The sequence below is a fragment of the Aplidium turbinatum genome, chromosome 4 (genome assembly GCF_918807975.1).
Source record: "Aplidium turbinatum chromosome 4, kaAplTurb1.1, whole genome shotgun sequence".
In the NCBI taxonomy this organism is placed as follows: Eukaryota; Metazoa; Chordata; class Ascidiacea; order Aplousobranchia; family Polyclinidae; genus Aplidium; species Aplidium turbinatum.
The window spans coordinates 43741263-43767555 of NC_137475.1; the positions used below are offsets into that span (position 1 = coordinate 43741263).

General features: G+C 38.0%; 1 protein-coding gene across 2 annotated transcripts in view; it reads left to right on the forward strand.

The window, feature by feature from the left end:
- Nucleotides 1-3150: 3150 nt before the first annotated feature.
- LOC145769625 (protein phosphatase 3 catalytic subunit alpha-like) overlaps nt 3151-26293 on the forward strand; it is a 28248-nt gene continuing 5105 nt past the window's right edge. For both annotated transcript variants that reach the window (XM_082581295.1, XM_082581294.1), the window contains exons 1-11: nt 3151-3254; nt 4151-4269; nt 4497-4578; nt 10604-10728; nt 12040-12151; nt 12670-12815; nt 14244-14383; nt 14623-14700; nt 16035-16129; nt 18314-18439; nt 18831-18908. In XM_082581295.1, coding sequence (XP_082437421.1) covers nt 3203-3254; nt 4151-4269; nt 4497-4578; nt 10604-10728; nt 12040-12151; nt 12670-12815; nt 14244-14383; nt 14623-14700; nt 16035-16129; nt 18314-18439; nt 18831-18908 — 1153 coding nt within the window. In that variant the 5' untranslated portion in view covers nt 3151-3202. The remainder of the gene's footprint in view (nt 3255-4150; nt 4270-4496; nt 4579-10603; nt 10729-12039; nt 12152-12669; nt 12816-14243; nt 14384-14622; nt 14701-16034; nt 16130-18313; nt 18440-18830; nt 18909-26293) is intronic.

Genomic DNA, 26293 nt, shown 5'->3' on the forward strand with positions numbered 1-26293 from the left:
TGTACAATGCACCTGATTTTTTTTAGTGCAGAATCAACGATCATCTCTTCAAGATCAACCCTTTACTGATAATAGTAAGAATCTATTTCACACCATCAGTGAAATGTATCCTCGCCATAGATAGGTTAGGTCCTATTAGCAGAATGCGTGGATGGACTTCACTGAATCTATTAACAAAAACGTCCAGGTATATTTTCTCGGTCATTTTCTTTTCAAACGCCAACAGAACCAAGTTCGCCTGGAACATCGACCTGCGTGTAGGCTTGTCCAGTAGCGTAGCCAGGAATTTTGAAAGGGGAGGTTTTGACCACCCAACGGCGGGGGTCTGGGGGGCCTCCCCCAGAAAATTTTGAAAAATTACTTTGAATTTGGTGCATTCTGAGAGCATTTTCAACAAAAATGTGGGTACGAATATTCCTGTAAAATGGTGCTGTCCGGTAGCATAGCAAAAGGATAAGATGATGTTTTCTTTGGCATTTTTCGGAAAAAAAGCTAAGTCTCTGTGTTTTCTTGTTGCTAATTCCTGGCTGAGATGTTTGAATGTTTGGTATTGGCAAAACTCGCTCTTTTAATGCAATTTTGTTTAAAATTAAACAATTTTTTTTTAGACTGAAAGCATCATTCTCAATATCGTGACGTCACACGCGTGCCAAAGGGGGGGGGGTTGTAACCCCCAAAACACCCCCTTGGCTACGCCACTGGGCTTGTCTATCCGAGATAAGATCGAGAAGTCACTCCCACAAACCGCACTACTGGACCCGAATGATTCCACAGTAGCGGCAAGCTTATACTGTACATTCAGGAATGCCAGTCGTTGATTGTACAGTTCTTTCAGTACTACAGTATATTGGAATCCTGGTGTTCTGCAACTTCCACATGGTCATGTAGGAACTGTTTTGCGACTTGCAATTCCGCTCTGATGGAATAGCCCATCTATCTTCAGTTTCGAATGTAGTGGAATAAGTGATTCACGGTCCAAGAAGTTTTCATTTTTTCTTGAAAGGGCACGAACAGATGTGTAAAACCATGAATTGTCTGCCAATCTGAGTTTCCAACTGCAAGTATAGAAGCATAGCCTACCTGGAACGCAAATGCCAAGGTGCTTGTCTGGTACTTTAATAACGCTTAGTGGCAGTCAACTGCACAGTATTCTGGAGACTGATTGGCTATCACACTGCGTAGCTCAGTTGGAAACTGGTAGACTTAGGCCTACTTTGGATCTTACCAGCAATAAATCTCGAGTCTGTCTAACACAACATTCGACCACAACATTAGACACACAATGTTTACAACTAAACAACACAAGAAAATTGGGTATAAAACTGAAAAGTTTGCGAACAGAGCTAATTATCATCATTTTTTCCAGGGGGGGGGGGCAACATTATTGCAGGGGGGCTTCGCCCCCCCTGCGCCTCCCTAGTTACGGGCCTGAATTGAACCGAAATGATGCGAAAACAAAAGAAAAAAAACTAAAACTTTATTTCGCCCTTCATCAGAAAGTACGGTAATAAGCCAAATCATAAAACATTTTCTGTTTTTATTTTACAATATTTTTTTTAGCCTATCCGTGCTATTTCGCTCAGCACATTACAGCAACAGTCAATCCCGCTAACTTTTTCGGTTAGATTGGGCTACTTTTGATCTTAACTGTCTTTTTATTTTTCGGTATTTCGAGTACCGGTAGTGTTTTTTTGAGTTTTTTTTTGTGCAGTTAACCATGGTTAATTTTGATTCAATGATGTTACGGTCAACCCGAGTGAAATATTGAATGCTGAGGGTATCAGGCATCAGTAGTCACTCTCTCTCACTCTCTTAGACCACGGTTGCGTCAGCGTCGTGTGACCCTCTGGGGCCGAGGTTCTATCCTTTTACCATCCCAAATTAGGTGAATTCAATGATTACTGGCTCTCTAAAACCCAGCCGCAGAAAATATTTATATGCTTTGAATTGCTTTAGCACTACTTGCAAACAAAATTTTCTTGTTTATTGTGATGCGTATATTTTTGTTTATTTGCCAGTAGAAAAAAACAAAACAAAAATCTACATAGCTGAATAAACTATTTTTGAGTGGAAAAATTTTTAGGCTCTGGCAACTCTGGTCACCCAACCCACCAAAATGACCAGTCCAGTCTGTCCAGTCCACACTCCACAGGCTCATGCGTGTGCTTACAGTATTTCATGTTTGAAGGTGAAGCAGTTCAACGACAAGATTGTTTATAGCTAAATTTGGATAATTCTTCATTATACCTTTCAAGGTTTTGCCACCTTTTCCCGTTCATTAACGTGCTGGAAAGTGTACTGTATAGGCTAGGCTATCGACTACAGTATTGTAATTAGTAGTATCTTTTTCATCCCTCACACGTTAATGGCAAAAAATAAAATGAACGAATGAGGGATAAATAAACTTTTGCATTCATAAAATTTTAAACATTTAACTGTAAGTTCAGAGGTAGTAGTAGGGTCATTTGGTTGCACAATTGCACACCTCATACGGTATGATATACAAAGGGAGAAGGCAGTTTTTCCATTGACTTTGATATTAAAGTAAAATTTATTATTTAACAGAAGCCAGATATATGCTATACTTAGAGTATGCCAGCAGCCCCTGAAAGTATTTTAATTATACATGAAAATAAAATTCTGGCATGGTGTGTCTATAAAAATTATTTGTGCTTATAGCCTATATATATGATTTAACTTTGCTTAAATACATAGGCAAGAGTTAAGAGATTTAATTGTGCTGTCCCAGCACTGTAAGTCATACCACTAAACAGCACAACTGACACAAAAAATGACCCAGTTGTATGGCATTCAGGTTGAAGTTATTATGCCACTTTGTCATGTGGGTAAGAAGTTATCATGGCATTGCTGCATTCGGATATGGTGGGATACAGATTGTGCTATGCAGGTTGATATCGTTGATGCTGTAGATGTCATTGTTAATAAAAAAAAAATCTCCCTCTCATTTGAACCACTTCATAAAGATTTGCACTTTGCAGTCATCAAGCCTGAAATTCCTTTTAAATAAAACAATCGTTTTGAATTTGAAAATGAGGGTTTGTGGTTCTAAACTTTTTTATCCGGTACCGGTAATGTTGTTTTATTGCAAAAAAAGCTAATTGTGAAATATGACACTGTGTTTTTATTTTTAGGATTTTGTTGATTGTTATAATTAATTTGTTGTTTTTCAGTTAAAATTAGAATGTCTAATGATAAAACAGTAAAACTGCCCACAAAGGAGAGATGTGTAGCAAGTAAGTTGTTTGAAAATATTGTACCATAGACATTAGACAACCTATTATGACTGGTGTGGATGTTAGTTTGAATTTTTGTGGTAAAACTTGCATTGTAAATATATTCAAGTGATCGATGCTGAAGGTGATGCATTCACAATTCTGAGTAAATATGAAAAATTAAGATGATGGTCAACCTAACAATATGTTTCAATTTTTTTTGCACCAGAATAAACTAAAAATATTTTTGCAATGAGTTTTGCTGGCACTAGACTTACATTGTTTAGTCTGTTGGTACCAACTTCAATAGGCCTATGGTAAGTTGTGAAGGTTTTTGTATTATAAAATTTGTTCTTGTATTTGTTAGGTAGCACTTGATTATACCGTCGTTTTCGCAAAAAGTGCAAGTGTGAATGGCATGCACAATAATTGTTGATGTGTGAACCTATCACAAAAATCATGCCATGATGTGAAGATTTTGTAGGAACAATAGCTACTTTCCATTTATTGAACTTTTGAAACAACGTCAATTTATATGACAATTTTTTAAATTGTGATATGGTGAAATAATTTTGTTTAAAATGTATATATTATAATGATTCCATTGCAGCGATTCTTTCCATTACCAGTACTGCATTGCATTCTGATATGAGTGTTGTTAAGTAGACTAAATGATTCATTTTATAGGTCCAATCTACCGACCTTAAAGATTGAATTTTGTGTTGAGCTGACAACTTCAAATACCTCATTTTTACCTGTTGTTTTTCAAACTTTGAATCAATATCTTGTTCTTATAATGATAATTATACCAACAAAAAGTGATCTAAAGAACAGCTGCATAGCTACTGGTAAACATTATGCAGCATTTTGGATTGCAACATTATCAAGGACTTAAAAGTTTTATTTTATTTTTCTAGATGTTCCTTTTCCTCCCAGTCACAAGCTTTCCTCAAAAGAGGTTTTTGATGAGAAAGGAAAGCCAAAGATGGATACTTTAAAGCAGCATTTTGTGCAGGAAGGCAGAGTGGAAGAGGATGTAAGTTGCTGTGGTTGTCTGTTTCATATAAACTCACTCAACATTATTACTCGAGGCAGGCACTTGATCATATTTTCAATTTTTTATATACATATGATTATGCCTTTAAAATATAATACTGTATAAGTGTACTGTATATGCATCCTCTTGCGTACCATAAGCGTTTAGTTTTCAGATGTCATGTCACTTTGTGCTTCTTTTATACATACAATCCCCTTTTTTTACAGGTTGCACTTAAAATCATCAACGATGGTTCAGATTTGCTCCGAAAGGAAAACACAATGATAAATATTGATGCTCCTGTCACTGGTGAGACATTTTCTGCTAGTACGGAGTCCTGTGAATGCATAAAAATCATTGCCTGAATCCCAGGCATGTTGATTGCTGGTGCATCACTTGTCTTGTTGTTGTATTTGGTGCTTTTTAATTTTGAGCATATTATGCCATTAGTTAATAGTAGGTGGATAAATGAGCTCTTGAGCAGCTTTAATATTGAGCTTGAGTAGATGCCATGCATTGGTTTGGTTGCTATTACGGCGATGTTTACAAAATTGGTTGTGTCACTAGCGTGTAACGGTACAATTAGGCTTACATTGAATTGCTTTTTTTCTATTTACAATTAAAAGCGGAAGTATATAATGCGTTTTGCAATGCAAATTACTGTAATGACAGACTGTTATGGATGCAAACTTTGTCAACCGTTTTCCCTCCTCCGCCTCTTACACTAAATCTAGCATTGTGTTGCAAGTTCTCAATGTGGTGCTTACTGAAGGCCAGAACAAGAATCGAAATTCGGGAAAGCTTGTGTTTTCGATTCAGTTCTTGTGGAAAGTTCTCAATAATTTTGTGCTGTGTAATTTTCAGTTATCATTTTGTTTGAGCGAGGCAGTTTCTCAAATGTTTAGATTTGACCATATTTTTGCTGTGATACTATATGATTCTTAAGCATTTCTTTTAATAATGTATTTTTTCTTATAGGCTTGAAAAGGGCTATATGACTAGCCGAAAACGTTCGCTTGTCGTTTTTTGTTTTTATAATGTTAAATGTAGTGTTGTTGCTTAGTTATGTCTGTTTATAATTTAGGGAGAGCTTGTATAGTCAGTTTTGGTGAAGGTGTTGCTAACACTGGTCCATTTACCAAGCCAATTATATCTTATTTATTATACAGTATATCAAAACGTTGATTGAACTTGAAGTTACTTTCGAACCAGCATTGATTGAATTGATGGTATAATGATAATTTGTAAGTAAACAAGTTGCATACACGAGGTGAGCGTGTATTAGACAAATCAAAACCCGGAAAATTCTCTTTGATATAAACAGAACAACCTTCCCGCAACTGAAACATCCATGTGCCACTGTAACTTGAGCCTTCAAAACATGGGCATTGATTTTTCTCAAAATAATGCTTTTGAATTTCCTGATGCCAATGAACCTTTCATGGCTGGCATGATGCTTCAATATTTGTTCTGCTTGCACATTCATGTTGTGGTTTGGAGTTGTAAACACGTTTAGCATTCTCTAGCCAGCATACCTCAACCATCTATTTAATAGTTCACCAATCCCAACCCGCCGGGTTTTTCACAACAGTTTTAATTGAACGCGAGCATCGAGACTTTGTGGTTACACATCATGAAAGGCTTGAACAAAAGAAATATCTTTTGTCATTTCACGGTCAATATGTTTGCTCGCTGGTCGGCTTGTTGTTTTTATTGCACAACCGTCGTTTATGGCACGCAACTATTTTCTAGTCATCAAGTCAGTCGGACGACGTTGAATCGATGTAAAAAAGGCCTGATTTGCTAGCTGAGGTTTCATCGTGCCATTATGATGTGGGAATTTACGTTTATTTGATGCCGTCAGGAAACAATATGCTGATAATAAGCATATTTGTGATAGTTCACAGCAATGTGAGGTTTTGATTTACAGAATAGTTGCTTTGTCTTTGGAGACTCAAACAAGTTCTTCTGTTGGTCTCTATCACGTTCCTGACTTTGACTGCAATGATCAAGTGTTTTAAAAAAATTATAGTTTCTATATTGTAGGCTATGTCTTTTGTTCGGGTTGAGCAAGCACTATTTTGCTCTTGCACATTGGGATAATAAAATGTGGAACACCTTAGATATAAGCATAGTATTAGCTGTGTTGAAGCTTGCTGGTTCAAGTGTATCTGTCATTCATGCGCCGTTTATCTTCTTCTTTGATAATGTTCGATAACTCCTGTCAGTTGATTTGCATGGTGGTGATCTAGCAGCACAAAGGTTTGAACTTTCAAGGATTAGTACTTTTTCTGCTTTGAGAAATGTCAATGCAGGAGAATGTGTTTTTCAATTTCATCACTTATGCAGGACAGGGAACGGAGATGGAATCAATTGTATACGTTTCTACGATGTTTCATATAAAGCGTCTTATCAGTTTTCAAACCGTTTGTTCCCACGCTTGATGTGTTTCAGCTAAATATCTTGGCAACAATTTACGTCTGCACATCGTGTGGTCAAATTTAAAGTCCATTCTTTGACTTGATATTTAACCAATGAGCTGAAGATTGGCAATTGAAACGCACCGAATACCAGTTAATAGCAATAAACATGTTAAAGTGAAATCACTGCAAAGTGCAAAAATCGCGTAATAGGAACCAAGTACGATATGGAAAAACAAAGCAATTGTGAAATAAATTATGTTAAAGTGTTTGTTTGAGCCCGCAACGTGTTTGTTCTCCACACATCTGTGTGTAAGTTTGTTACACTTTCGCGGTATTTAAAGGAAACTACGTTTGATAGAACTTTTTGACAATAAATAAGCATTTGAGGGCGTTTCGTGGATGTGTAAACCTGTATTCACTGCTAAATTTAGTGTAAATAGACCTCTTCAACGCTTTTATGTCTTCAGTGAAAAGCAAATTTGTTTTGGTGGTGCCAGAAAACTGCTTGCACAGTTACTTCAGTGTGAACAAATGTGGCGGGTTCAAATATATTGCTCTCACGTTGCCATGCGTTGAAGTAATGTCAATACACCGCAATGTGTTTCTTTTGGTCGGAGTTACATGTATGTGAGTAACGAGTTCATGTCAATAAAATTTCTACAACATTTTAAAGATAAACTAAGTAGGCATTCCTGAATGAAGAAAGAGAGCAATTCTTCTCTGAAATAAAAATTAAGCTACAACTGCTACATGGTGCAACAAAATTAAGCTACATTGTGATTCAGATTCAAGAAACGTTTCGGCGACTGCCACAACCACATGATCCATCAATGCCCTACAACAAATTGCATCGTCTCTTGCTACCAACAAGCGTTTGAACATTATCTGGGTTCCTAGCTACTGCAGCTTGCTGAGAACGAACTAGCCGAAGCCCAAGCGAATCTAACCAGTGATGTAGACCCCCCAACAGATCGATCCACACGCCGTGCCCTCATCTTCTTGGCGGCCGACCCTAGGTGTAGATTCTGCGGAGAATAAGAATCGTTAGAACACCCCTGGGGTCTGTGTCCTGCTTTTCTTGTAGACCGCCGTCATCACCGCCAGTTGTAGTCTTCATAAACGAACAACGAACATGTCTATCTCCAAGCCGGCAGACGCCTGCGGTGATTCGATAGCCGATGTATTGTCATTGCTAGTTTCAACTTGGTTCATGAAACCACCATCCTGTTGTTCAACTTCAATCTCTATGTGCATCATCTGAAACAAACTCGTGAAATTCTTTGAAAACAAAACAGCATTGTGAGTTCGGAGTTCGGACCTAGGGCAATTTTTACAGGTTTAACTGACAAGTTTTCGAAAGTATATAATTTTTAAACAAGTTGATGGGAGCGTTTGTAAATTTATATTCTTAATCACTAGATGTTGCTTGAATGCGTGAATAGTCTTAAAAGGATTCTAATAACAATTGGTCGGAGAATGTGGCGTTGTGAATAATTAATGAAGTTCCCAGCCAACCGGGTTTGAGCCCCGTTCTGATTTCAATGGCACCTTGTTTCGATGCCCAGGCAGCCAAATCGTAGTTTCAACTACCTGATAATCGTCCTCTGAACAACACGTTTATCTCGATATTTTCAGGGGACGAATACGTTGTCGCCCGCCTCAACTTACCACCTGCGCAAGGGTAATACGGCCGCGGTTCAAGCGCGACCCCCGACGCATGGTTTACGATTGTGACACCTAATTCTGAAGTCGGTCACTTGTTACTTACTCCACCTAATAAAATCACGTCATCCTTTTTACAACCAAGAACTATGATCTAAATCATAAATGGAAAGAATATTCGACAAAAAATCGTCCATATGGTGGAGACATTATCGTGATCCAACGTTACCCCTCTCAGATTTCTCGACATGCAACAGAAAGGAATGGATCAGTTATAATAGAATTGTATCCTGTCATGCCCGAACTGCTACCACTCTTTACCGATGGGGTTATCAAAACACACCAATCTGTACAAATTGCGAAAAAATCAGGCAAACTGTTCATCATTTAATTTTAGACTACTACTTGTCACTTTTAAAGTGGTTCGGTTTCGCCCAAGGAATTTTCTAGCCAGCTGAAAAAGTTAAACGCTGGCACAAAGTACTCAATGCACATTGCACAATGCCACTGCGTGAAATCACAAACTTACTTCGTTTTCCGAGCCTTCTAAAGAGCAAATTGACGACAAAAGCCGAAATGAATCTATTTGATATCATTTGTCATCTCGCCTCAATGTAGCGTATTTGCAGCGATACTTCCAAGTTTTCGATTTCAGTATGCTGCTGTTTCTTGTGTCACCTGTCCAATAATTTGAGGCTGATTGATGTTTATCAACCTCAATCTGGCTAGCTTGCATTGTTTTGTTGTTGGACAACGTCAAACCAACACAAAACGTTCCTTGTTATCAATCAACACATCGTAAAAACCGAAGCTTTTGCCCTGCAATGTTTCACCAAAAGCGACCTCTTGCCAAGGTATTGTTGTCTCATTCATTCTTTACAAATGAGCTTGCCGCTTCAAGCACAAATCACGTTAATCAGGAGTTATGCGACGGACGGCGTAAGGTACACGACCTCTCTCAAAGTCTGACAATGAAAGCCATGTAAATCAGTTTGAATTGACGTTGTTTCAACGTCTACGCACGTTTAATTAATTCAAAGCAAGACTAAGTTACGGCATGGATAGCAGAGGCTGCTTAAACATTCAACAGTGCCCTATAGGTCGATTTGATGTTTGCCTACGTTGAAGCAATGTTAAATGTCTTATGTCCTGTAAAGCAGAAAAAAAATATTGACAACCCACCATCGTTGACAGTCGATGTAGCGATTACCAGCAATCACTGTCGTTCATAAACTTGTTTTTCGTTTCTTTTTAACAGTTTTTCCAATAATTTGACACGAACTCGGTGTGAACTCACTGCCACTGGCAGGCATCGAGTTTCAATAGATTACAAATGTTGATAAGGTTGTAATGATTTGTCTACTTACAAATATTTTTGCATTTTTTATTGTTGTAAAACTTTAAAGAAGCCTTAAGTACGTAATTGATTTGCTGGTTGGGGAATGTTCATCCGAAAGAGATGCAAGAATATTGTCACCTGAAACGTTTTCTGCGCTGTTGTAGCCTTCGAGTCGTTCGAATTGTGTAAACAGCGTAATCCTGGTAACTGTATAGACCAGCGGTTCTTAAACCTTTTGCCTTGTCGGCACCACCTTGAAATTACCAACCAGTTCTCGCACCCCTCCTAGGATTAGCTGAAAAGTAATAGTCGCCTACAGTTCGAAATTTTTGTTGAAACCTGGTAAAACAACTTTGCTTCGTACGTGCTATTATAACAAACCTTGATAATTCAGCATCCCTGCACCGCTTAGGCACTGGACTCGCACCCCTGGTTAAGAACCCCTGGTATTGACTGATGTTGCCAACTGTCTGCTCAAACCCGCCATGGCTCAAACCTATATGAAGATATGTTATTAATGTGTATGTTAATTATTTTCACAGGTATTTGTGCATTTATCTTGCTGTTTATATTCGCGTTTGTATTAGGTTCGGTTCAATAGAGTGACGTGTTAAAGCGGCCTTGCTCTTGCACGCTACAAAGACGGACAGAGAAGTGGGATATAGGATCTCTTCCTCTTGTAAGCCAGACCCTAACAACAAACAACAACCCTAAGCCAAACCAAACACGCGCTACACTTCTCTAAATAAATTGACTACGCCTGCAGTAGGCTATTGCAGGGGTGTGCAAATCCTCGTTGGCACGACATGTTTTAGATAACATGTCTGCACAATTATTAAATATTGAGTAACAATACAATAATAATTTTGCAGTTGGAACACCAAATGTAAAATGTGTTTTTTCGTTGCAGTTTGTGGAGACATTCATGGACAGTTCTTTGACTTAATGAAGTTATTTGATGTTGGTGGACATCCAGATTCGACAAATTATCTATTTTTAGGTGATTACGTTGACCGGGGTTATTATAGCATCGAGGTGAATCATTGTTTTATACTTTGTAGATAGTGTGGCTGTTCTTTGCTGTTGTGGGTGCAATAAAAGATTGGCACAATTGTGATAAGGGCAAGTAAAGTCAATAAAGTCAAGTTTTTTTTTAGTAAGTTATTGCGGGATGACTTTAAGTAAAAGTTCTGGACACAAGCTCTAGGTTTCAACTTCTTAATTTGATAGGTCAAGAAAAGTCAATTTTTATAGTTAAGTCAATTTTTCAATTTTATGTAGTTGCCACGTCCAGTCCATATGTTCTATTAAATGCTGAGAAAACCTGATACTTTAACAGCTTTTTGTTCCTTGTGTGCGTTCTGTAAGAAGTTTTTCGGTGCTTTGCAAACTTCTGGGCAAGAACAGAAACTTTTACGCCGAAAATGTGGTACATTGTAACACTATGTTACCTTTGAACGTTTGTTCTTGGTGAACGTGATATTCATTTATGATTGTGGAGTTGGTTACCTGCTTACATAGCCTTCAGACTAGCTTAATATGTTTTTTTGCTGATTTAATTTTTTTTGTTGATGCAACTTTTTTTAAATACAAAACACAAAAAACAATGATTCAATCAGTCAAACTTTTGTTAGGTCAATAAAGTCAATTTTTTTTTAAATTTCCAGTCAAATTTTTTTGGTTTTTAAGTGTTGTATTTTTAGACATATAATAAAAATGAAGTAAGTAAGGATAAACAGACTGTCGACATAGAAAACGTAGTAAAAAACTTGCCCTAGCGATAGCTTACCTGCATCACAATGCTATCATTTCATTTATTTCATCTACCGAAGAAGGGATGGGTGACATTGCTATTCAGGTAGTTGCTGCAATATATTATTATATAAAGCTATGGTCATATTTTATTTATTTAATGAGGATAATCTTTCTTGGCTGTAGTTGCTGCGTTCATCTGATGAATACGAAAGTGAAAATTTCTGAAATGCAATATTTTTTCTCTTGCCTGCAACCGCACTGCAGTATATAACTTCGTAAATTTTATTTTTGGGTTATTCGCTCTGAAGAAGCTCAGTTCCATGGTGCGCGAAACATTAGCGAAGCAATAAAACAACTTGTATGCTTTTGCTTTTACTTTCGTATTCATCAGATGAACCTTACAACTACTGCCAGAACACATAACAATCGTGATTGACACTCAAACGTTTCAGAATTCATAAGAATAGTAATGACCATTGAGGATTCGTAATTTAAATCTGAGATTGACCAATGTAGGTTTGTGGGCTGGTGCGATCACTAATGTTTATGCTTTTGCTGCAACTTTTTTGTTTTAAAACATTTTCTTTACAGTGCGTCTTGTACCTGTGGTCATTAAAAATCCTCTATCCTGATACTTTACATTTGTTGCGTGGGAACCATGAATGTCGCCATCTTACAGAATATTTCACTTTTAAACAAGAATGTAAGTATTGTGCCAATGTAAGCAGTGTGCCAATGATGTTGGTGTGCCAATGTAAGCAGTGTGCCAATGTAAGCGTTGTGCCAAATGTAAGTATTGTGCCAATGTAAGTATTGTGCCAATGTAAGTATTGTGCCATATCGTTGACCCTGAGAAAATAATGCCGAGATAAATCATCTTTATCGTGCGGAGGATAAAGCAGCTTTCAAACAACATGTAGTCGGGTTGTGGTTGCCTTTTCAAAATTTGACATTTAAATTTAATCTTCAACGGACTTGTACTGAGCTCCATAACTGCAGTGGACGTTTCAACTCAATAGCTTTTGCTACTTTTTTAGACAATAGCTTGCTCTTTTACACTATCGTGAGTGATATCATTGAAAAACCAAGCACAGTTACGATGCTCTTCAAGGTATTAAACTGCGAACTTTGTTTGGATTGGTTGTAGCCGAACAACAAAAAAAGGTTTTATTTTTTTTTGTTTTTTATTTTGTGTTAATTGTTACGTTATTTATGTTATAGGTAAAATAAAGTACAGCGAACAAGTATACGAAGCTTGTATGAATGGGTTTGACTGTCTACCACTTGCGGCGCTCATGAATCAGCAGTTTTTATGTGTTCATGGGGGTTTGTCTCCTGAGTTACACAATCTAGAAGACATAAGAAATGTAAGTCTGTGCTGTTTGTGACTGGCGCTTAATTCGTACACTGTAAGCATACGAACGTAGACCTTCGTTTTTTACCGTAGAACAGAGTTTCTTAACCTTTTTTGTGTTCGTACCCCATGAGATTGCGTGACATTTTCTCGCACCCCTTGTCCACATGTGTATTACTTAGGAAAGGTAATTGGATTATGAAGTTTAGAACAATTCTGTTCTGGTAAATAAATACTCATAATGAATTAGGATTTATTGGCAGTTGCTTTCTTCATATTCGTACCCACTACTTTTGTGCTTGGTACCCCCTACTTTTGTGCTTGGTACCCCCTACTTTTGTGCTTAGTACCCCCAAAGGATACACGTACTTCTAGTTAAGAAACTCTGTGGTAGAGTGTGACCGTAGTATGCAGCAACCCAGCCAGAAGAAGTTACTATTTTTGTGTTGTTTCAACGTTTGGTGACATTGAAAATGTTTTTTCCATGTAAAATGGCAACTTCGCTCGGCGGTGTTGTGCATGGTCGTGAAGGCCTGCTGCCGACATACACTACCCTTGCTGCATGTATTTGTTAACCGCCGTTGAAACACTGAATTAAATATTTCGCGTAAGATTAATTTAGCACAGATAGCCCAGGAGCGTAATATTTTGTTGGTTGAATGGGAGTGACAACCGCTTATGAAAGGAACTGCGGAAACGTGACATAGACGAAATAACATCGCAGATATGTATCACATACGTCACTCAGTGTGGCGGTACTTATAACTTGTCGCTTTGATATTAGTTGGCGAACTTCGTTTTTCCACCGCTTTTGTAAAGTTTTACATGTCATCTGTGGCACCCCACTTATTGCTAGAAATATTTTAATACTTGAAATGTGAAAACTGTGGTGCTAATATAAAAACTATTTCAATTTATGGCCGTTGCCGTAATAAGCGCGCGCTTTGCAAGTGACAACCCAGCAAAGCGAGCACCCATTAAATGTGGAAGCTGCACAAGTAATGCATGACAATGCGATATTTGGTTTTTCGCATGAGAGATAACTTGTAACGTCCAGGTAGATTGTTGAAAACTAGGTTGAGGTAGCTTCGTCCATTGCTGCTATGCCATGTGCACTCCATTCAGTGCTCTGTAGATGGAAGCGTCAAATCAAGACCCTTCTGACAAATGTGCTGTGGCTTCTTTAAGTTACCGGCCCCCTTAGAAAGTTTACGAGCCCCAGTAATCAACCCAGCCCCAAAAATACCCTCTGTGCCTTTTGCAACAATGTTACTACAGTAAATGGGACATTTATGTATAAGAAAGTTTGTAGTCTTGTAAAAGATTCAAGTTTATGTATTGTAGACACATCAAGGAATTGCAATGATCACAATGTAGTAATAAGAACTGTAGTTCATACCTGGGCGTTTCTAATTTCTCACTCTTCACTTTTGTGTTTCAGCTGGACAGGTTTCGTGAACCTCCCGCATTCGGACCCATGTGCGACCTTTTGTGGTCAGACCCTCTCGAAGAGTTTGGAAACGAGCGCAGCAACGAACATTTCTCTCACAACACAGTACGAGGGTGTTCCTATTTTTACAGGTAAATCACCAAACAATGAGTTTTCTTCAATTTTCTGCCCAACGCTCAAACCGGTTTGACTTGCACAAGAATGCAACTTTTGAGTTAGACACTATATAAAAGCTTCTAAGAGGTTGAAGCCGCCGGAGTGATACACCATATATCACGCATGCATACTCAAACGCTACGTATTGTTTTTAGTATATCACCAAAGTCACTCTGATAGGCTAGCCTTTTTACTAGATGTCTTTGTTTTTCAGTTATCAAGCAGTTTGTGAGTTTCTACAGAATAACACATTGCTCTCTTTAATCCGAGCCCACGAAGCGCAAGATTCGGGGTGAGATGTTTGTTTAGAGCGGTTGGTAATCAAATATCATTATGCTTTCCTGTGCTGGGTTGACTTTCAACCGCTCGGTTACCCTTTAACTGCCACGCTTTTTTGATGCATTTTTCAGAATTTAGCATGAGCAAGGCTTTGATTTTGAACTGCTGCATTTTGAGAACGGTAACTGCCAGAAAAAAATTAAAACATGAAAGTTGTTGCATTTTCAACAGTCTTTTACAATATGTTTACAAATTTTGTGTATTTTTTTTTTTAAATGCCATAATGACTAAAATTTCTGACAAACTACAAAAATTTTGTGTTTTTTTACTTCTTTTGTTTCCGTTTAGATGTCTGAAAAAAATCCTTTAAACTGCGGTAAACGTCACCGCTAGACGTCAGGCAAGTGTCAAGCTTTCCACGCGACGTTGTCAGGGTAATGTTTATGCGTTATGCGAAGTAAGAGCCGCATAAACTTCACTTTGCACAAAAAATAAAAATTTTCTGTAATTGATTGAAAATTGCAGAAAAAGATCAAATACAAACCTAGTAATTTTTTTCAACTTTTAGGCAATACAAGTTTTCCTCGTTCTAAAAAAGTAAGACCCATGCAGTTTGGCAAACAAAGACCAGAGCTATGGTTATTGCAAAAAGTGTGTATTGTTTTAGGGCTTGGGCTCTTTAAAGAGCCCGTGGCAGTTAAAGGGTGTTCGAAATGGAAACATTTCGAAATTATGTGGAAACTAATGTATTTTTTGAAATATAACGAGGTGTTAGAAAAAAATTTAGTCTAAGCAAATTTCTTTCTTTCTCATATGTACTGTAGATACAAAAGACCTGTTTAGGCTGATGCTGCTTGTAGTAGCAGTGGTAGATTTTCGAACGCAGTTTCCTCTGAGTCATGTACTTTGACGAATTTCTTTCGCTTGTTATTTATTCAAAATGCAACGATTTCACTTCGTAAGCGTGCCATTTGCCAAACGAAAATGGATCTTACGCAAGATTAGTGCCACCAAGTACATGGGCTTTTGTGCCCTTCAATTGTTCTCTATTTGTGTAGGGCTCAATGGCGTTCGAATATAACACAGCTTCGTTTTCACAGACATACTTTTTGTCTTTACCGCCTCGTCATGTTTTCATGATTGTCATCCTCAGTGAATGGAAGGCCTCCATTATTTTTTCGTTAATCTTTTTCTCTTGATTGTTCGTCATAGAAATTTGTGCTAATACAAAAACACTAGTTTTTTTTTTAAATCTACTTCTCGGTACTTTAGGCTTCCCGTAGATCCAGCTAGAGCACCTGGTGTTGTAAGTGAGTGAGATCTTGATTGTTTGTTGCAATACAACAGATACCGGATGTACAAGAAGAGTGCCACAACAGGGTTTCCGTCTCTGATTACCATATTCTCCGCTCCAAATTATCTTGATGTATACAATAACAAAGGTTGGTGTGGTGTTGATCTCTTCAATCAAATTTTGATCGAATTTAAATTAACTTTGTCAAGAATTAAGACGTATTTCCATGGCTTATTAATGGAATGGTTACAATTTTTAAATATTCTGAGTCACTACAACAGTGGTTCCCAACCTTTTTGACCTTGCGGCACCCTATCAAAGAGATAAATAGTTTGCGGCACCCTGGCAAAACTGGATCAATTTTATGAGGTTTCTGTATTTCAAATAACTGTATGAAATAACACAGAACCGGTTATACAGTATAGGCGTGTAGGCTAAATAAATGTATTTATTCAAAAGTCAGTGTGAAATTTGGGCTTGACTTCTTGCAGAAAGTCCCTTAATATCTGGGAGCACTATTCGATAAAGCCACCCGCATTTCTTCCTCGACTATAAGCAGTCGTTCTCGTTTTTATGTTCATTTATACGGAAAATTCACTCTCACATAGCCTAGGTATGACGTGGAAAACTGCAGAAAAAGCACGATAGCTTTCTTTCCAACGCAAGGGTATTTATTTTGAATTTTTTTTCCAGAACTCATCGAGAGGCATCTGCTTGTGCATAAGCTTAAAATTTCCATCGTTGCGAATGTCAATTAATTCTTCTTCTTTAAGATTCAAAACAATATGAGAGTCCAGTAAAAGTGGATTTCTCACCCATGCGTAATTTTCCGTGGACAAGCTGGGTAAAATATTTCTAAATTTTTTCTTCCAATGATTTTAGGTGCTGAGTTATAATAATGAAACAACTTCTTTGTTGTTCATTTCAGAGAAATGTGAAAGCATGTCAAAGTTTTCGTTCTCCACTTTTAAGGACCACATTTGCAGTTTTTCTCTCAGTGCTTTCATTTTATCGGTTGAAGTTAAGAGAGTTTCATTTTTGCCCTGCATTCTCACATTCACGTCATTTAAATGGTCGAAGATGTCTACTAAATACGCTAATTTGGAGACCCAATTGTAATCGCAAAGCAATTCACAAAATTCCTTTTGCTTTTCAAGGCTGAAAAAAGGAGCATTTCATCCTTCAACTCATATACTGTAGCCTAGTTGAAAAGGAGCGATCTTCCTGGCGTCAGCACTACCTGACTACTTACTATAGAACAGCGAGCATTGCGAGCATTGTGTGAGCGAGTAACCATACCGGTGTAGCCTCCACACTAGCCATTAAGACTTTTCCCAAAAACATGTGTTTCTCGGCAGTCGAGTGTAGCAAGAACTCAGCGATAGACACTTGTTTCGCCCATGAGGCTGGGCTCATCAGTACCGCACCACTAGTTCTTGCTACACTCGACTGCCGAGAAACCCATGCATCCTATACTCGTGACAATGCTTTTCCTCGCGACAACCATCTTACTTGGGACGGTATGCAACAGAAGATTTGCATACTGTAGTTTGCTCCCATATCCTTACAAAGCTTGGCAAATAGACGTGATTTAAGTGGTCTACAGTACTTTTGATGTAGTTGACCATTTCGACAACTTTGTTTAACACTTTTTTAGGTCTGAACCTAATGTTTTCCGACAAGAACTTCGCGATGAAGAAAACAGTGTGTTGTTATATTATCACTATTTTGCCTTTTTGCTAACGATACAAATCCTTCAATTGACCTTGACCCAACCATCGGTTTACAATGGTTCGCAAACAATCGTGCAATTTTATAATCGTGCTGGGTCACACAATCCAATAATCCATCACTGCAATTTGACTTTGTGCGAAATGTGCACGTGAAACGCAAAATAAAACTATGAAATCTGGTAATAATGATGCGTTTCAAACGTTTTTATGGAAAGAACAGCAACGAGTCACAATATCTTTCACGCTGTTTTTCCTGGGCGAAAAAACGAAGGCTTACTGCCAGCCCAGCGACTTCCCCACTAAGTGACCCTCCAGAAAGGAGCCGGAATAACTGCGAGATGCGCAACTTACGCACTGAAACTCGGTTAGAAATAAATAAATTCCGCACTTAACGGGTTAAAGTTAAAACAAAGAATGGGCCGCAGTATTGCAATATCTCGCGGCACCCTTGAGCATTGCAATTGGCACCCCAGGGTGCCGCGGCACCCCGGTTGGGAACCACTGCACTACAGAGAAGAACGTAGCCTATCCTCATTGTGTCATTGAGGCGTCATAGTGTGCTTTGTGCTGACGTAACATATGACTCCCTGTCCTCCCAGCTGCTGTTCTCAAGTACGAAAACAACGTGATGAATATCCGTCAGTTCAACTGCTCACCTCATCCTTACTGGCTTCCTAACTTCATGGATGTCTTCACTTGGTCGCTACCTTTTGTGGGTGAAAAAGGTTGGTTTTAACCATGGTGGCTTTAACGTATGTCAGGAAACTGAAACGTTATTTTCTTTTACTGACGTGTTTGGAATGGAAGTGAAATTTAAATTGTTTTCCGCTTTTGGTTTCTTTTAAGAGTCATTTATTTTAAAATTATTGATTTGAAATCATCACCATCATCCAAATACGGTTGAATGTAAAAGCAAAAAACAGAGCAAAGCAAATAGCAAAAACAAAAAAACAGAGCAAAATGGAGGGAGCTCATATGGGGGAGCCCACAGCTGATAATAATCTGTTGGAAGAAGTCGAATGAACTCGGTAACCTTTCACAAAAGAAGCAGTCGGTACTTGGGAGCAAGTTTGTTAACGACAGAAGCAACTTCTAATAGCTTTGTTGTTTCTTCAGTAACCGAGATGCTAGTCAATGTTTTGAACATCTGTTCGGACGATGAGTTGATGGCAGAACGAGACGACAATTTTGAAGGTAAGCCTCAAAATGTTTTATCTTTCAGTTTACTCTGTGTTGATCCTAGGCTGATCAAGTGACCAACTATTGAAATGCAAAAGATGATATGAAATCGCAGATTTTCTTCTAAGTAAAGCTGTGTTTTCGATGGAATCCAATTGCTTCAATTCTAGATATGAGGTTGTTGTTTCGCCTGCTCTCCTGTTCTTTGCTGCAGCGATAAACTGTTTGATCGTACTGTAGATCGTGATAGTGTCATTGTTTTTATTTATGTTATAGTTTAGTCATTGTGATGTCGGGTAGTTCTTTGAAGTTGAAAAAACATTTTTCTACACACCTTTTATCGTAAACATCTTTTATGTTGGTAACAATATTTTTGTCAATCGCATCATGGAATGCTTTTATTTTAAGAGTTTTCAAAGACAGAAAGCTGTGAAAGTGTGTTGAAACAGCGCCTCTTAGCGGCAGTGCGATTAGCGGTTTGGATTCTGACGTTGGTTTTGCTGATATTCAGCATTCAACAAACTTGTGTTCTGACTAGTTGTTTTCACTAGTAATAAATTAAATACATTGTGTCGTCATAGAAAATGCAAAATACTTCTTGAACAAATTTGATAAGTCTCCCCCAGTTTTGTTCCCCATTCCCACGAGATAGTGCAAATTGTACTAGGTTAGCGCATCTTCAAGTGATAACATTTGGTTAAAAGTAAAAATTTACTGATGGTTTAAACTTTGATGGAAAATCTGAAAAACTACCAGTCTTCAGCTTTCAAAACCAAAGTACCAACTATTGCCATCGTTGTAGTGTTCCATAATTTCTCCTTAAAAAAACGTTCGAGTGTAAATAGTTGAAGTTGATAGCGAGTGGCAGGATATAGCGGCGCATACTTACAGTCGGAAATTTGTTGACTTGCGTATGATTGTAGCGGAATTGAAGCCAATCGATTATTTCTAATTCAAGTAATTTCTTAGTTCTGTTTTGTCTCCGCCTTAAGGACATTACATCACGAACACAAAATTCTGCTTGTCCACTCACACTAAGAAGGGTCCAAGTCAGTGGTTCTTAACCTTTTGCCTTGTCGGCACCACCTTAAAATTACCAACCAGTTCTCGCACCCCCTCTTAGGATTGGCTGAAAAGTAATAGTCGCCGACAGTTCGAAATTTTTGTTGAAACCTGGTAAAACAACTTTGCTTCTTTAGTCATATTATAACAAGCCTTTATAATTCAGCATCTCCGCACCATCTAAGCACAGGTCTCGCACCCTTTAGTGGTGCGTGTACCCCTGGTTAAGAACCTCTGGTTTAAGTTTTAAATCCGACTAAGTTACGCATTTCGATACGAGCTTGCTTTCAGTCAGAAACCTCGTATTGTTTCATATTCACTCAACAGGTTCAATAATAATAACATACAACAATTTATTTCACACCAGTTGGATGCAAAATAATGCCACAGGTTCAATACAGCCTGTCAAAAGAACAAAATTTGTAAGCCCTTAATTCAATTGGCCTTTCTGGTGTGATCTACAAGTAAACAGTAGATTTAACTTTTAATTTTCTAATTTTGAATCTTTGCGCATACTTATGACATAATTCTCATTTATAACAGGAATAAGTAGTTGCTTTCTTTGTAATTGTCTTGATATTTTAATGTAAATGATTTTTTTATGCAGGTTTTCATAACGGTGAGGTTACTTGATCATGGTAGTGATGTAGCTTGTTATAAGTGTTGCTCACTGGTGTGCTAAGTCCACCTGAATGTTTTTAGCATGGCACAATTTAGCTTGGTCTTAGTCTCACGTTTACCAGTTAGCCATGTCCTGAAGCAAAAAGTGAAATTTCAATGCATTATGTGAAACTGCTGAAGTATTCGATAGTTTTCGTGTATTGTTTGCATGGCCTAGAAAGTTCTTTATTTTAACCACATGATAGTTTTAACTATCTTTGTAGATAGTTACCTTTCCCTTGTGTATTGTTCAAGTAGATTGCATGACATGAAGCTTTTTGTGCTAAAACTCTTCTCATTTTATGCATGAACTTGCAAACTTTTACATTTTCTTGCGCTGCTTGTTTATCGTTAAACTGAGCTTTCATGTGCTCAGCAAAATTGTAAGTTGTGTCGCGTTCTGTTTGATTGGTCAAACTTGAATTCTACTTGGTGCAGAAGCGTGGATTTCTACATTCGTGGTTCGGTTCCCACTTAAGCTAGATGTTGAGAAATTTTTCGTTTCTTTATTGGTGATTAATTTTGCTGTACCTGAAGGAAGGGTAGCTCAACAGAGATTTCTCTTTTCACAACATTTATAGCATTGATTGCGGTAGAAATTCTACGGTACCGTAGCTACTTTAATAGGTCAAGTTCCAGTAAGATCCCATTGACAGCAATGACACCGCCAACCAATCAGCACACGTTTAAGTGGCTACCGTCCAATTGTGACTCTTCTGGCAGTCAGCCAGAGAGTTGATCCTTGCTTTAAGCTTTGTTTGGTAATTACAGAAGAAAAAAGAGTTAAGACTGGAGTGAGAATCGAACCCACATCGTCGAAATGACTAGCCTAGCCCTACCCTTTTACGCCAAGCTGCTGATGGCGAAACATTCACTCAATTGACTTTCTATCAGAAATGTGTGCGTTTTTTCTCTGTTCCCCGTGTAACTTCTGATTGGTTGATTAGTTTGGAGTTTCACTCGGCTCTTACAAAAGTTGGTCATGTTAAAGCACTTGGCTACTAAATTCTACACTCTCATTCAGTGCGAGACAAACCTATAGTTAGTACAAGAACATGTTGGTACAAGCGCAAGAACTGGTCAGATACAGTTTCGAATATTTTGATATGTTTTGAATATTTTAAATCCCAAACAGGGATTATACTTACACGATGTGTTACTGTATTACAATACGAAAGAACTTGTAATCTTTTCGTTTAACAACTTGTATGTATGACTGCAGAATACCTTTCCAAACAGCTAAGAATTAGTGCTTCGTTTTTACGAAAGACACTCATGGTTTCTCGGCCGCAAAGAGATTTATCAAGCGGTTCTGCGGCTGGGTTAAACCACACCAAAGGTAACTTGAGATAGCCCCTCCTTGTCGTGAGAGTGCCGAATAGCGTTGTGTTTGTTGGTAGAGGAGGTGGTAATCGTGTGTTCAACTAGACTAGACGTAGTTGTTTGATAATAATGTAGATTGTTTGCAATATTGTTGATAATAACTGTTTGATATTTATGCACAGATTGAATATTTGGTTTTAAACTAATCAAGCGATAGAAGTGTTCAAAATTTCAATTTGTTGTTCGTTGTTAATGTGTCTGTGGCGACAAAGAAAGAACGGACTACAATACGTGGCATCCGTGAACTGAACAACGAGGTAAACCTTGCAAAGTGTAGAACATGTATGGAAGGGGGGTCGATTGATACGGTACATCTTTGTCGTTCCACGCTCAAAAGACAGAGAATGAATTAAAAAGTGAACTTGGATATAAAACCTCTATAATGGCATCATCATTCTTTTTATATAACTACAATGAATGGTCATTGAGTCTCAAGAGGTGTTATTTTATGCTCCAAACATAGACTTTGTACTTTTTTGGTGGTTTGTGATTTTATTTTAAATTTTTGGGATGAACCAAATTCGGTTTTTCAATTCTTCTAACCTTGCGTTGCTGAAGTGAAAATATTTGACATTTTGTGAATTCGACGATTACTTGTTGTTTTATACGGTAACGCGGTATGTTTTACGTTGACGTGATTATAGCTTTTAACATTTTAATGCTAACTCTTTAATAATTGCTTTCAATAAATTTTACTTATATATCAAGTAGAATCATACTGACCGTGGAGTTGAATGGTTGATAACAGTGCGAGTGTATTTTCACCAACAGACAAACATCGTTAATTTTGCCCTTGTGAAAGGGGTACAGTGGTACACGCATTGCCCAGCTGACAAGTTTTTCATTTTAAATCACTTCAACGTCGCTATCTGCAAATGCCATTTAACCCAGTCTACAAAAGTTGTAATATTTACTACAGAATTTTTTACTATGAACCTGGTAAACTGCAAACGATGATTATTGCTGCCTGGGAGCGATTATAAGAAATGCTTTTCTGGTCCTAGCAGGCAAAACCCGTCCTTTTTACATTGATTCAACGAGTTTAAACGTCGAACGAATCACAAATGGACATTTTTGCTGGCTGTAGCAGTTTTAAACCAAGCTTGTCGCTACTCCTTAGATTCGTGGAATTATTTTGTGAAAGTTTTTTATATCAGTGCAATTATGACAAACTTTGAAAAGGTGCGAGAATTAGCGAAATTCTCGCTCCCGACAGCAAATCCGGTTAATTGCCTTCCTGATATTCGCATAATTTGTTTTGTGGTTTCAAATAACTGCGCATAATTTGCTGAGAATGCGGATAACCGCATAATTCGGTCAAATGTGTATTAAAATATAAAGCAAGTTAGTGAAAATGATTATTGATTATCCGGCTTCGTCTGCGGAAGGATGCTTTTAACTTTATCATGGTCTGTCAAAAGATTATGTTTTGGTTGCAACTTGCATGCTTCCAAAAGAGCGGACAGTGCTATTGGAAGTTGTAGGTTACTGTTTCTGCCTGTTGTTGTCATGGAAACAGAAACCCGGACTGCTTGTCAGCATTTGAATCTTAAAAAGTTTGTTTCTTTTCAAGAATTCTGTTTCAAACTAAACTGTCTTCTATTTGATTAAAAACTAAAATTAGTTAGTGAGAGTGAAAAAGAAAACAACTTGCTGTTAGTTATCATGAAAGACTGTGGGGTGCGTAGAATGCATTGTAAATGTGCTTGAAATCATAGAATCATATACGACCCTTCAAAATTCTTGAGTAAAAACGATATAATAAATGCATGAGAGCAACGAATCGCTGTCCTGCCTCGTAAGAATGCCATGGCCGAAAGAGAGGGCGGATGCTACGCTTGTGGGATATAGATGAGAACTTGTTATCCGTAAGTCAACTTCAACTGGCCTGGTTTCTTTTAGGTGTTGGCCCTGGCGTGGAAGGTAAGAAAACGGACTGTGCAATTCTGCATCGAATAAACGTAATTTTACCATAAATCAACGTGATATAGCATGATTGTTGATTTGAAGTATGTTTACTGTGTAGCATGCCAACCATGACAATACTGGATAGCACTCTGTCAATCTACTCATTGCCTGCCTGGCTGTGTTTGCAACCAATTTTGCTTGAAAGCCGCGCTGGTTTGTCCTTGTTTTAGAATCTAGAGCTTAATTTACGTCTAAGATACCGAAGGATATTACTGTAAACCAACCATTGTTGTACGTCATGGTCATCCCTAAGATAAGTACTGACTACTGAAATATCACGGTGGCGCATACTGACTGCCATATGCATTATGTGTTGTGTGAACTGCTATCATTGGAAGGCGCAGGTACGCTCACAAAGAGTACGTCAGGACTGTCATACTATGCCATTGTTGCGTTATCGGTTTTACTATTGATTCATTATCATATACCGCATTGGTTAAATTGCAAACAACTCAAGTTCTTAACACACATCACGAGAAATATTTTTCTAATCAGTCCATGTCTATTTGAATATCGTTCAAAGTGTTTGAGAGGGCTAATTCCTTGGAGGCACTTCCCGTTTTTTTTGCCTCACAAAAACGCCGGGAAATATTGCAACATGTGCAGTGCCATATACACTACAGATACCGGTTCTCTATTCACTTCTGCTTTTTTCGGAGATGACGTCATAAATCTATGTCACGAGCCTGGCAAGACAGGGTGATGTTTTTGTCAGGACACTCTTGTCGCTTATCGTCTTGTTTGTAGACAGGTATTGCGTGGCAGCTGTGAATGTTGCATTTTTATTTGGCCAATATTTTTAAATAATTATTTTAAAACCTATCTTGACGGCACACAGTAATAAATTATACGCTTTGCATGGAAAACTTTATTTCTTAATGCAATTTTTTTAACCTGGCTGGCTTTGCTTGGGTTTTGTATGTATGATTCCATGTTGACATACATGCTTCTTTGCATATGCTTGAGTGAAGTCTTCCCGCGCAATAGCTGCAGCACAAGCAACAATGGCTGCCTCTTCTGAAACACGATAACGAATCCTATAACACAAATCGCATGGGGTTTGTTCCAGTTAAAGGCTTTGTCGGTTTTAGGTTTGTTTTATTAATCGGTCGTGTTTTGCCTATTCTGCTTGCTTTGTAGCAACTTTGAAATGTTGACGTTGGCTATTAGGACAAGCGTAATAATGTTATCTATCCAGGGACCTACATAATGAATTTGCTGTGGCGTCTTTGTGGGTTTGTGGTAAATTCAATGGAGTTTTTGATGGAGGTTGTTTTGTTGACAAGCTTACAAACCCACATGCTGTAACACTACATGACTGCATATGGCTTAAAATGATTTCAATTTATAAATATACAAATCGAACGCTGTCGGATTTCGAAAACGATTACACGCAAGAAAAACTCATAATACTGTAGTTGTTTCAGTTTCATCCAGTTGTGACTTGTCTATTGTTGAGAGCGGCTGTGAACGCTCGATTTGTGTTTGTTTGTTGTTTGATTTGAAATTTCATTCAACTCATGGCGTTGCTTGGCCATATTCATCTCATGATTTCGTTGGGTTCATGTGTCTTGTGTAGTTGTCAACTTTTTAAATAGAATCCCATTTGCTGTCTGTTTGTCAGCAGTGTTGCTTGTTTATCATCTACAATTCGACGTTGAATTGATGCTCGTATATGCGAGATGTGACTCACACCGGTTTGACGTAGACTTTTTTAGGCTAATACATTTGTTTCATTCTTCATTGCATTTTCTTGTTTTTGCTGAACGACTTGTGCAATTTGCTGACTAACATTTTGATACATAGCGCCTAGCTTAACTTAGTGATGCTTCTTATAGCTTGGCTGAAATGCAAACAGTTCTTTTGCGGTTGTATAGAACTAATCTAGGCTTTAGTTTACGCCCCATGTTTTTGATCAAAAGTTAATTTGAATTTGTATGGTAGGTTGTTGCTTTCCTAATTTAAAGCATGCCTGCACAAGTTTATACGTAAGTGTGTCTGTTTGCGAGACGAACGAAGCTAATTTTAATACCCATCTTTAAGGATGTGATTAAGCGTCTAACTAAGACACAGCCGCGTGATATCGAACCAGCGCCCATTTGCTTCCCTATTGTATTCACAAAGGTAAGGGCTCTTATCACTGGAAGTATTGCCCTCCGATTGTGGCATCAGTTGTAACCTGCAGAAAGACACGTCAAAGCCAACAAATTTGGTCAGTTTTTACATTGATTCAACATCTGCACTCTGCAGGCGTCGAATAAATGTAAAAAAAGGACTGATTTGTGGCTTGGCAACGCATTATTATCATCTCTCAGGGTTGCCATAAT